Genomic DNA, 13,427 nt, shown 5'->3' with positions numbered 1-13,427 from the left:
ATTAAAATGCAATTATAAAAGCTTTAAGTGAATATTGTAATTTTTAGGGTTCACTATACACAGGGGCCTTGTGACCCAATAGCATCTCCTCTATTTCATAAAGTGAATGGTGAGGGTTCGAATCTCCAAAAAAGTAAAGTAGGTGTGTGAGTGGTGTGTGTGCGAGTTTCTTGACAATGACAAAAAATATAAAAAAAAAGAAAAAAAAAAGAACAATTAAAAAAAAAAGGTTCGGGAAAAAAATTGTAACTTTTAGTTTTAATTATTTGACGATTCAATAGAAGGTTCATTCATGAAAAAAAATTGTAACTTTTAGATTTAATTATTTAAAATTTTTAATAGAAAGGTCTTTCAAACGTAAGTTTTGCTCTTTTTTCTCTCTTTTCTATATTAAGATATATTTCATACTAAAAAATTTACGTTAAAAACACACAGAGCAGCCAAATAAGCTGACAAATAAGTAACCATCTAATTCACGACAAAATCACAAATAAAAATTTGTGAATTATATAACATTTTCCTTTTATAGTTATAAAAACTTTTATGACCTTTTTATGGATATATAAGGTCATAAAAATTAAATTTTTACTTCGTACTAGTTCTACTTTCTCTATTATTTGGCACTTCTTTATGCATATACAAGTTTCCATGACATTTTTATGCTAAAAAAACAAGTAAAGCAAAGTTTGTAGGTGGCAAATCCAACTTGCACCCCTACAATTTTTCTGCAATTTGGACATATAACAATTTTTTTAAAAAAATACTGCTATTGTTTCTTTTCTTTGCCCTCCTTTGTACCAAATATAATCTTAGGTCCTTTCGATAATATTAAAAATTTTAAGAGCTAAATTTGAAGTGCTAAAGCATTTTAAGTGATAATTAAAAATAATTTTTTAATATCTGTGTAAATATTTAGCATTCAACATAATAAGTGATATTCAAATTATATTATCAAACATATTTAATTGGATAAACACTTAATTCGTTCGGAATTAAATACTGAATTTTGAATTATCAAATAATAAGTTACACACAGAGTAATTATTATTATTAACTATCAATAAGTTACAAATTGCAGTATCAAACATACTAAATTCGACCAGAATTAAGTACTGAATTTTAAATGATCAAACATTAAAGTTACTATTATTAACTTTTTTTTTTTCCTTTTCATATTTTCGAGGAAACAAGCAGATGTAGGAACACAAAGTATTTTCCAGTGCAAATCTTAAGAAAATAAAATATAAAAAAAATGAAAATGAAATTAAACTTAAAGCCAAAAATCCACCCCCAAAGAGAGAAATATTCAAATACAAAATAAATACTCCAAACACCCCCTTATACACCTCCGCAATAAATGTTTAAATATCGTCAAATTTACAAATCTGTAATCAAGATTTTGAAAACGAGTCGAAAACCACACCACTCTCAACCCGACAGATCTCCGCTCTTTTTGACCTTTTCACAACACAGGAATACTCTTGTCCTCGAGTTATACATACATATACATGTATATGTATGTATAGTTTATATACACATAAAACGGATAGAGTAAAAGAGGGTTAAAGTAAGCCAAAAATTCAAATTCATCTCTCGATTGGTGTTCGAGCAATTAGTCGAGATCGGAGGCTGAAAAGCCCTAATTTTTTGGGGGTCCTGAGATTTAGGGTTTCTAGAGCGTGTTTGGAGCTCACGATCGTGTTTCTCAGAGATGGTTGGCTTTGGTGTTACGTCTCCTTCTTAACCGATGCTGATATATGTATGAGTATACACAATATATGTGTATATATTGGGGTTTAACTTCGTAGTAGTATTAGTGGGTTGTGAGATGGACGGAAGGAGAATAAGCGCAGCCAGTCCTCGACCCTGCTGTGGCCGCCGGGTTCTGGCAAAGAAACGTCCTCGCGGCGGCGTTGATGGGTTTGTCAATAGCGTCAAGAAACTCCAGAGAAGGGAGATATGTTCAAAGCGTGACCGTGCTTTCAGTATGAGCGACGCTCAAGAAAGGTTCAGGAACATTAGATTGCAGGTTCGTTAGTTTGATTTTTGGTTCTGATTTTAGTTTCGTTGCCTTTACAGTGTCATTTATTCGAATTGTTACAATAAATTTAACAAAAGAGGAAAAGAAAAAATAAAAAAAGGAATCAGATTGATAGTATGCTGTAGATATATTTGAAAAGTTAGGGTTTCAGTGATTTATTTATCTTTGCAGGGTCTTCTTTGAGAAACCCAATTGCACGTTTGCGTGTCTCTTAACTTTTATCAATTAGTTTGATATTGATAAAACGATGTGTATCTATGAACAGGATGACTCTTGCCCCGAATTGATTAGTGACTAATACTTGTTACAACATTGACAAAACAAATTTGAATTTACTAGATTGGGAATACTGTTGGAGCTTTATTGCCTTAGAGGCACACCTTGGACGGTTTCCTGCAACAACATTGTTAAACAAGTATAAGAATGTAAAATTGTAAATAGGTAATGTATCTACTTTGTTTATATGTAAGTTGAAGGATTTGAAGGAATGTCTAAGGTGTTGCTTTTGGGAGTTTTGTTGAAATTGTTTTCAAATCATGCAGAGTTCTCTCAACTCCACATTTGAAATGGTTAATTTGTCATACTGTGCATCTATGTTTGTTCAACTTTGAGTTCTAGGTTGATATATGGGAATGGTTCATTTGTCATCCTGCGTGTCTAAGTTTGTTCCATTTTGAGTACTAGATCAATAGAATCACAATTTTGAAAGAACGTTATTCATTATTTTGTTCTTCTTTGTTACGAGGATTAATAATTACATATAATTGTTGGAGGAAAGGAGTGGAAGTGATTAAGTTTTTAGATAGGTTGTAAAAGGGTTGGTCTTTCATATATTTTCCTATTCATTTTTCATCCTCTAACAAGATTTGATGCTGCAATTTTTAGTCTCCAATTTATTGGGAGGGCAGGGCAGGGTGATGCATTGCGCCCAACCCGGATTTAAGTAGTATGCTAAGAAGCACAAACACTTGGGGCTAGTTTGGTATGGAGGAATGAAATAAGGTGGAAATGGAATGAAGCAGAGAATGGAATGGAATGAATCGAATGATCATTCCCATTCCCATTCCCTTGTTTGGGAAATTATAGAGCTCTATGTTGAAGAAGAAAAAATAATAATAATAAAAATACCAACAACGAGACCCAAAGTACAGAGGTCATTCCAACTGCAAAACTGAACAAGAAGCTTGCAGCCGACGAACATGTCTGTCATCGCCGTCCTGAGCTCCCTCGTTGCCGGAGTTCCTAGCCCACACCTCACCGTGCCGGTTCATTGCTCGCTGGCCGAAAGTCACTGTGTCCACTGCTGCCGTATCATGAACGTCATACCCTTGCTCTCTTCTGTCAACTTTCGCCGTCATCATCACCAAGCTTCCTCGCCATCCTCCAAGCTCGTCATCATCGTTTCATAGCCGTTGTTGCTTCACCACCATCCTTCATTTTTTGCTTGTTGGGAAAGCTAGACCCATTTCACCGCCGACCTCCTTGCTAAATCCGAGCACATCGCCTTTTGTCCATCATTGATGACAAAGTTGAAGAGTAGAGCTTCCAAATAGTGGTTCGTCGCCGATCGCCGTCAATGACTGATTTGGGACAATGCTTGGTCATCGATCAACTTCAATGGCTGATTTCGGACAGTTCTTGGTTGCCTTCAATGGTTGCTGATGGTTGTTGATTGCCTTCAATGGTTGACTTTTGGAGGCAATATTGATGGAGTTTGAGTTGGGAGAGAGAAAAGTGGAGACTTTTTAAATATTTTTTTTACTTTGTATTTTGTAAGTGGGAATGAAATTGTCATTTCTTTTGTTGGAAAGTGAAATGATTTTGATAGAATGGCCATTTTCGGGGAATGGTGAGGAATGATGATTCCAACTTTAAAGTTAGTCGCCAAATGAATGAAAAAAAAAAAAAGAAGCATTCCATTCCCTTTTATTTAAAGTTAATCACCAAACGAGAGAATGTTTGGTGTGGGTGAATGGAACCTAATAAAGGGAATAATGGGGTGTTTTTTTTATTTTTTATTTTTTATTTTTTATTCTCGCGTTTGGTGACTAATTTTAAAGTTGGAATCATCATTCCTTGCCATTCCCTGAGAATGGTTATTCCATCAAAATTATTCCACTTTCCAACAAAATGAATGACAATTCTATTCCCACTTACAAAATACAAAGTAAAAAAAAAAAAATAAATAAAAATGTCTCCACTTTTCTCTCTCCCAACGCAAACACTATCAATATTGCCTTCGGAAGACAGCCATTGAAGACGATCAACAACCATTGAAGGCAACCAAGAACTGTTCGAAATCAGCCATTGAAGTTGATCGACGACCAAGTACTGTCCCAAACCAGTCATTGAAGGCAATCTGCACCCAAGCGCTTTCCGAAATCAGTCATTGACAGCAATAGGCGACGAAACACTATTTAGAAGCTCTTTTCTTCGACTTTGTTGTCGATGATGGACTCACGGTGATGTGCTCTGATTGAGCAAGAAGGTCGGCGATGAAATGGGTCTGGCTTTCTCGACGAGCAAAAATGAAGGATGGCGGTGAAGCAGCTTTGAAACTGTGATGACGAACTTGGAAGACGTTGAGGAAGCTTGGTGATGATTATGATGATGGTTGACGACAGAGGTGTGACGGTGATGAAGCGGCGGCGGTGGACACAATGACTTTTGGTCAGCGAGCAATGAACTGGCACGGTGAGCTAGGAACTTCGGCGGCGAGGGAGCTCGGGACTGCGATGACATATATGACCAAATTTTTATTTTCCCAAAGATTAAAGATGGAATGGTCATTCCATTGGAAGGCCCATTTCAACAAAAAGCTGGAATAACCATTCCTCTTCTTGACCTATGGAATGCCCATTCTATTCTTACCTAAAAATAAAACAAAATAACTTAGAACAAAAACCCTTTGACCTAAACTGTTTCTCACACATCAAGCAAAGAAATCTTCCACATCCTCCCTCCCCCGACTTCTCGTCTCCAAGCAATGGCTCCGCATCTGCTGTCCCTTGAAAACTTCCATCTGACTCCTTTTCTCTCCTCACAATTTCATACTGGTCGACCAAATACATAGGAATTTGAAGCTCTTTGTGTCTTAGCCATTTGATTGATTGAATGAACGAACTAACGAAACTAGTATTTTAATCTCTTTGGAACACAATACATAATATGTATATATGTTTTCAAATGGTGTTTGGTTCTGCCTTTGGCTTTTTTGGGAAAACAAAGTTAATGATTTTGATTTGGATAAAATTATTGGATATGTTGGCTCAACTTAAAAGGTAAAAAGATCAAACCTGGAGAAACGGACATTACCCAGTGGCCTAGTTGGTAGAGCGCCCAACTCCCCGAGCGGGTGTGTCTGTGTTCGAGTCCCCCCTCCCCTTATGTTTGGCAGGGAAAAAAAAAAGAAAAGCTGGAGAAACAGATAATCACAAACTTTTGTTACTTATCTCTATTTTCTCTCTTCACTCAAAGAATGATAATGAAATACTTATTGGTTTTCTTTTTCTTACATTGTGATCGAAAAAAATTAAACTTTGCGTTGCCATTAGAGTCTCTTCCCTATCCGGGACTTGAGCTGGTGACAAATTATGGAATTGTGAAGCTATTGTTAAACTTAAAGATGAATCATCACAGATATTGGAGGATTCATAACACAAATTGAACTACTGAGCAATTCATAACACAAAATGGAGGATTCCTGTTTTGGGTTCTGATAAGATGTGATCTGATAAGTGAACTAGGTAAATGTGTTAACTACAACAAGCATTTCTCATATTTTGTTTTTCCATTTTTCTTTTTGGGTTGGTTTTCTGTAAAGTAACGTGTCACTGAGAGGGGTATTTTGGAGAAAATTCATTCCATTCTAAGTTTTAAGATGGTCTTATCAAACAATGGAATGGTAATAATCATTCTATTCCTGGATCATTTCATGTTTGAAACCACATAGTAGAGTGATAACGACCATTCCATTCCTTTTCCATTCTCATTCTTTTTCCACTTGCATTCCATTCTCATTTCATTTCATTTCCGCATACCAAACATAGCCTTACATGAATGTGTCGTGTTCATATGTCAAACACTGAAACTGCATGGACACACTTAGACACCTGTCTGAAACCTCAAATACGTGTTTGTTATTTCAAGACAAATTCATGGTGTTGGATACTTGGGGATACAACTTAAAACACTCCTAACAAATGACTTGTGTAGCACAAAGACATCTTAAAAGGAGTCGTGTCCAATAATTTTTGAAACAAGATAAATACAACCTGAAGTGTCCAACCCTTGTTTTTGAAGAAAAATTGACATTGTACATATGGACACTACAACCTAAGCATGCACTGAACACTTCTTATTGTAGGACAAGAATGTATTATTAATGGGGAAAATTATAGTAGCTGTGCTATAATCTATATATAATATGATTATATACAGCAAAACTTTATCTTTGTCTAGTTTTGTGTCCATCTTTTGTTCGTATGCTGCCCTTTTAGAAGTTTCAATGTTGCATTGTGTTTGTGTCTGACTTGGGTTTTATGAGCCTAATTTAAATCACAATCAAATCATGACTTCATACATGTTAAGAAATTTTTATGTATTGTTTTTTTTTTTTTTTTTTTCTAGCCTGGTTTTGTCATTTGTTGTAAAAGATATTGTACTTAAGCATTGTTATAATCATATTTCCTGTAGTATTATTTGGTAGGGTGGCATTTTTTTTTATTTTGTTTTAAAAAGATTCTTGGTGTATTAATTCTGAAAATTTAAATTTCTGCTCGACTTTGTTGCTTGAATATTGGCATCAGGAGGAATACGATACCCATGATCCAAAAGGACATTGTGCCATGGTACTGCCATTTCTCAAAAAGAGGTCAAAAATTATTGAGATAGTTGCTGCCCATGACATTGTCTTTGCTCTAGCGCAGTCTGGTGTTTGTGCAGCATTTAGCCGAGGTATAGGCGTAGTAAATGCCTTTTATATGCATTCATGTCTTGGATCTACTGTCATATTTAGATCACATCTTCCAAAGATGAAGAAGAGTCCTCATAAACATGTATATTGTTGTATGCAGAGACTAATGAGAGGATATGCTTTCTGAATGTCAGTCCCGATGAAGTTATACGAAGCTTGTTTTACAACAAAAACAATGATTCACTTATCACTGTTTCTGTTTATGCTTCCGATAATTTCAGTTCTTTGAAATGCAGAACAACAAGAATTGAGTACGTGAATTGTATCTTGTTCCTATTTTCTCCTATCACTATTTCTGTTTTGCTCCTATTTTCTAAACTTTATTTTGTTCACACAATCACGTGTTACTCTTACTGAAATGTCATATAATTAAATGGTCTCAGGTATATACGGAGGGGCAAACCAGATGGAGGTTTTGCTCTTTTCGAGTCTGAGTCATTGAAATGGCCTGGATTTGTAGAGTTTGATGATGTAAATGGGAAGGTACTCACTTATTCAGCACAAGACAGGTAATTATTTGATTATATTGGTATTTTTATTTGCTAATTTACACTATCTTCTTCACAAGTTGCTTTATGGTTCTGAGATGCATATTTTTTGTTTTTTTTAACAGCATATACAAGGTGTTTGACTTGAAAAACTATACGATGTTGTACTCAATATCAGATAAAAATGTTCAAGAGATTAAAATCAGGTAATATTTCCTTATATATGCATGCACAGATTTCTTGATGAATATACACGTATGTGTTTGAGCTTATACATACCTAAAACAGTGCATGTTTGTATGCATTCATATGTAGTTTAACATATATTATGCTGTTGCAATTGTGAAGATCATGAGATTGATTTGACTTTTATAATTTCATTCCCCTGAACCGAAATTATTACTCTGTCAGGACAAAATTTTGCAGCTTTTGTAATTCCTTGAATGCTTATGTACATGACTAAAACGGTTTGCATCCATTTGAAAATAAATGGAAGTAGCAATTATCTTGGATTTCTTTTCTTTTCATTATTTTTTTAAAATGAAGGCATGCTTTGTAACTTCTTATAAGGTCTGCAATGTGACACTGGGTGCTCACTGCCCCCACAGTTTTTATTTTTTATATATTTTTTATTCAATAAACGTAAACAATAGGAATTTTAGTCTATATCACGCGGACTCTTCAAAAGTAGGTAAAGTACCCCCACACTATACTAGCATGAGTATGGGATATGTGTGCGTCACATTTTTTATTGGACATGCACTTAAAAAAACCCAATTATTCAATTTTATTATGTTATTGCTTCAAAACAAGTGAAATGCCTATGTTGAACAATATTCTACATTTCTATGTAAAGATATTATTTCACTCTAAAAATAAAATAAGAATATTAAAGAATATGAATATTTAGTAGTGTTCCTGTCTCCTTTTGTTTGGAAAGTTGACAGTTGACACGTCTGACACTTGGATGCATGTCCGCGTCTGATACATGTACCCGAGTCAATGTAACTTAGATTTTAGTGCATTTTTGGTATGGAAATATAGATTATCTTTTTATTTTCTATGAGGTGGGTTCTTTGGGAAAGGAGGGACACGTGTGTGGATTATTTCTGAGGTATGGGCTTTTTGTGTTGTTCGTAAAGGGTATGTTTCCCATTTCAACAAATATGATAAGAAATGTAATCAATATTCTTTACCCTAACACTTAAGTAAATTTTAATGTCTTTTTCTAGGTGGATTTTCAACTTTTCATGGACCTTCAGAATTGGCCTTTTCTAGATCCTCAATTGGATTGTGTTGACTTTTTTCACTGAATTCCCCAATTTGACTGTGTTGATCTTTTCATTCTATCCCTCTTTATGATTTGCTAAATTTGTATCTGTTGTCTTGCCAAATACTGGTAGGCTATTACTTGTCATGCTATTGGATGCATGGCTTATACAGTTAAATGTCTGTATAGTATACCGTAGAGAAATGGATATTGCTGCGTAGACAAACTCATGAATTTGATGTTGGAAGTGGACAGGCAGTTAAAAATTGAAAATAAAGCTCATAGTCACGCTTTAAGTTCAGGAAAAGAGTATTAAGTTGCTCTTGCTCGCTCCCTTGTTGATGCTATCACCATGGCTATGACCATTAAGTTTAAGTTATGCCATTATGTAGTGGTCGGTGGTTTGAATAGTAGGTATAGCAGCTTAGCTGGAGGTAGTTTCATGTAGTTGCATCCTTTGAGAGAAGAAATTCCCCTCTTTTGCTGTAAATCCACTTCATTTTTCAGAGCCTAGTGCTGGAGGTGATGATTGCTGTGGAAGGTCGTTTTACGTGCATTGCAGCTGTTAGCATTACAAACTCTTGTCTGCACGTGAATTTGCAATGCTCTTTCTATTAGCCAATTTGATCTCCTCATTTCATTTCATGCTTGATTTTAGATTCTTTTATTGTGTTTCCATTTCTCTTTTTTGCTCTTGCAAGATGGAAATTTTGATTGTTAAATTATCAAATATAAAGTTTATATTTTTATAATACACAGTAATTTGATTATAAATGCAGTTATTTATGATGATGATATGCATTTTATTATGTATTACACATAGGTTGAATGACTGGTTGATATCCTAAGCCATTTTGTAGAAGGGATTAAAAATGTATTATTTGTGGTTCTTTATATTTTACTTTTAGCTTGAACAATTATTGAGAGCCTAGGCAACTAGCACCATTGCTATATAAAATATTGTTAGACATCCTTCTTTAACTATCCAAGATCTATTATGGTATCTCAAAAGATTGTTGTCGGCATTTGGGTTGAGGCCTTGGTTACACACTTTGGATAGGATAAGTGTTTTCAACTTGAACTCAGTGGATTTCAAAACAGTGTGGTTATTGAATCCCATGTTTGAAACTGAAAAGCAAGCAGTTTGTCTCAAGGTTGTTATAATCGGGATTCTACGTAGAAACGTTTTGGGTTCCATAGAATTGGAATTGTAGAATCGGATTGTAAATCGTAAGATTCTACCAACTTGTTAAAAAAATTCAAAATAATTTCTAAACTAATATTGGAGTAAAATATATCAAGAATAAGGCTAAAACACTTCTAGTTATTCAACCAATAATTCTAGTTATGCAATTGCAAAACAGAACATAAAATAACACAAAACAGAAATCCTCAAATTGTGTGGCTGCCAATTAATTTTGATCAAGTGGTTAACAGAACAGCAAAATTTGTTTATAATTTTCATGCATTGGGAGCATGACATTGGCAAGACAATTTGACAATAATGTGCAAAAATTGTTTCACCAGTATTTGTAACAATGGTGTGAACAAATTAATCCAAAAATAATTCAATAATAAAGCGCAAAATTTTCAGTCAAATTATTTACGAAGTTCAAGGACTTCAACTTTAACAAATCAAAAGTATATGTGTACTTAACTGTAATCACAAATCTTTAATACAATCGTGTTGTCATTCTTTTTCTTCATGTCTCCTTATCAGACATTATGCAATTACCGGGAAAAAAAAGTTGCATCAAAGCAAATAGGCACCTCATATCTCTCACATTCAGTTTGCACAGAAGTTAGAATAAAAGCAGAAAACACACCAACCAACACCCCCCCCCCCCCCCCCCCCCCCCCCCCCCCACAACACACACACCCCTTGAGTTTGTAACTTTGTTGCTCGTCAAAGGGAAGAGGCTGCTCGTCAGAGAGAAGAGGCTGTCTAATTTTGCACGATTTAGGGCTTCTTTGTGCATTTTTTTTTTTTTACTGTATTCTTTATGTTTGGGCCTAAAAATGGTTGGGATTTCTTATTAAAAAGAGCCGAACCTTTGAATAAAGCTCAACCAAGGTGTACCAGCCCAAAAGAAGGCCAGGAAAGGGGTTAGAACAGAATCGGTAGCATTGTAAGATTCTATGATTCCATGAATGATTCCATCGATTCTACAGCGATTTTGCTCCAGGAAAGATTTTTGTGCGATTCCAATCATTTCGGGTACCTAGGATCGTTGAATCATGCGAATTCTACGACCTAGAATTGTGAATTTGATAATCAAGGTTTGCCTTATACAGGACCTTTGCATGAGAGAACTTGTTAATTCCAGTGTTTATTGGACAACATTCCTTGAGATGCAGTTGACAGTATGCCGTTGGTCTGGGTATGAATACTGGAATAGCAAAATAAAATCACGAGATATTTGTTTCTCTGATGATGGTGGTTGCATAAATAACAAAATAAAATCACGAGATATTTGTTTCTCTCTGATCTTGTACTTTACCCTACGAGATATTTGTTTCTCGGTTACTTTTAGATTTACAAATTGTACTGCCAGTTTGTGTTGGTCGTACAAGTTCTTAAATATTTATCTTATTCTTGTCACTTATCATTATTACTTTTTTTTTTTTTTTTTTTAAATATAACAGTCCAGGCATCATGTTATTGATTTTCACCAAAGCTAGTGGCCATGTTCCTCTTAAGATTCTTTCAATAGAGGATGGCACTGTTCTCAAAACATTCAATCATCTCCTGCATCGGAATAAGAAGGTGGATTTCATTGAACAGTTCAATGAAAAACTTCTTGTCAAACAAGAAGATGAAAATCTCCAGATTCTTGATGTAAGAATCCTTGTTGTACTCTTGTAATATATATGTGTGTGCGCGTAAGTTGCATATAGAATCTGACAGTTATCTTTTGTAGGTTCGCAATTATGAGCTAACAGAAGTTAGCCGAGCTGAATTTATGACTCCCTCAGCGTTTATATTTCTGTATGAGAACCAGTTATTCCTGACATTTAGGAACCGGACAGTGGCTGTTTGGAACTTCCGCGGGGAGCTTGTAACTTCATTTGAGGATCACCTTTTGTGGCATCCTGACTGCAACACAAACAACATATATATCACAAGTGATCAGGATCTTATCATTTCTTATTGCAAAGCTGATTCTGATGATCCGTTGGCGGAAGGAAATGGTAAGTTACCTGGGAAAATCTGAATATGTTCAATTTGTTTTGTAATACAGCTATATATTATATCATATATCATAATGTACCAGGTTAGTTGGACTGTTAGTACCAAAGAAATTTAATACTCAGCTGCCGAGGGTTTCAAAGGTCAACGTACCATTCCAGTCTTCAAAACTATGTATAGCTATATATATATAATATACATGTAAAATACGTCAAAATGAAATTGATGTTTGGTTTCAAGTCTCTCTCTTCCCCGAAGATGGAGGGATAAGATTTATCACCGAAAAAGCTAAACAAAATTTGGATAGTTGGGGTGCATCTCGCTGTTTACCTATATTCTTATAATTCTACTAGTGTCCATTTTCTTGATAGGTTGTACAATTGAGCTTACATTTTGCAAGTTTGTGGTTTCATTATAAATCTTCCAAGTGCAGAGGTTTATTATTATTAACGGTATTTGAATTGCTCATGCAGCTGGATCCATCAATATCAGCAATATCTTGACTGGAAAATGCCTTGCTAAAATAAGAGCAAGTAACAGCTTTCCGTTGCACAAATGCGGTTTCAGTGGCAGTTGTAGCGGCAGAAAGTGCAGTTCGAAGAAGCAAATCCAGTCATCCAGGATTAAGAGTACTGTTGCAGAAGCCCTGGAAGATATCACTGCTCTTTTCTATGACGAAGAACGCAATGAGATCTATACCGGTAATAGGCATGGCTTGGTCCATGTATGGTCTAACTGAAGCTTGTATTCTATCTCCTCATTCCCCTTCAATTGATGATTGTTCTTCCAGATGGTTAAATTCACTCTGCAACCCCCACTCGAGAACTCCCTCGAATTGTACCATTATATTAAATGCTCTTTATTTTAGGCTCATTTGTTCTCTAGTTCTTTTGTTTTCATCATTTTGTGTTGCTATTTTTTTTTTTGTCCCCCTTCTTTTGGGGTGTTATCCTTCTGTCTCCCCCTGCCTTCAAACAATAAGTATTTTTTATTTTTCTTGCTTTCGTGTTTTTGGGGTTGAGACGTGGGATTTTAATATGATCTTTTACTGTTGTAGATGTGCTTTTGTAAGTTCAGGCTGTGTCTATGTATGCTGCAAACAGATATTTTAATTAGCAAGCAGGCTTTCAGGTATTTTACATGTAAATATTGACGTGCTCTAAATGTCCCCTTGATTAGATGGTACTTTTGCAGATGCGAGGGAAAAAAAAATTATTACTGTGTTAATATTGCAGTAGTTAGTCATAATAGAGTAAAAGGTTAAAGGCACCTGGTGACCATTAATAAAAAAATTTAAGTCCCTCTTTTCCATTTTTTGTTTTCTTTGAAGGTACTTTTACCTTATCTAACTGTTAGGCTTTGTTTTGGATTGATGGAATTGAAAGGAAAAGAATAAAAAGGAGAGGGATAGTGATTCTTATTTTTCGGTTTTTTATTCTACCAAAAGTGGTAAAATTTCGAGA

The 13,427-nt window shown here is 35.0% G+C and overlaps 1 protein-coding gene across 1 annotated transcript; it reads left to right on the top strand.

Moving 5' to 3' along the window:
* The first annotated feature begins 1,387 nt into the window (after nt 1-1,387).
* Nucleotides 1,388-13,098, top strand: LOC132270679 (uncharacterized). Its single transcript, XM_059771867.1, has 8 exons — nt 1,388-2,029; nt 6,850-6,997; nt 7,117-7,267; nt 7,400-7,525; nt 7,630-7,710; nt 11,421-11,613; nt 11,696-11,966; nt 12,438-13,098. Exons 1-8 carry the CDS (start codon nt 1,829-1,831, stop codon nt 12,701-12,703), a joined length of 1,437 nt encoding a protein of 478 aa, XP_059627850.1. The 5' UTR covers nt 1,388-1,828; the 3' UTR covers nt 12,704-13,098.
* The last annotated feature ends 329 nt before the right edge of the window (nt 13,099-13,427 follow it).

This window comes from Cornus florida, unplaced genomic scaffold, assembly GCF_030987335.1.
Source record: "Cornus florida cultivar Cherokee Brave unplaced genomic scaffold, ASM3098733v1 CherokeeBrave_3.0.0_Hap2_Chr08, whole genome shotgun sequence".
NCBI classification, from domain to species: Eukaryota; Viridiplantae; Streptophyta; class Magnoliopsida; order Cornales; family Cornaceae; genus Cornus; species Cornus florida.
Note: the sequence above shows the minus strand (reverse complement) of the source record. Positions and strands in the feature narration are given on the sequence as shown.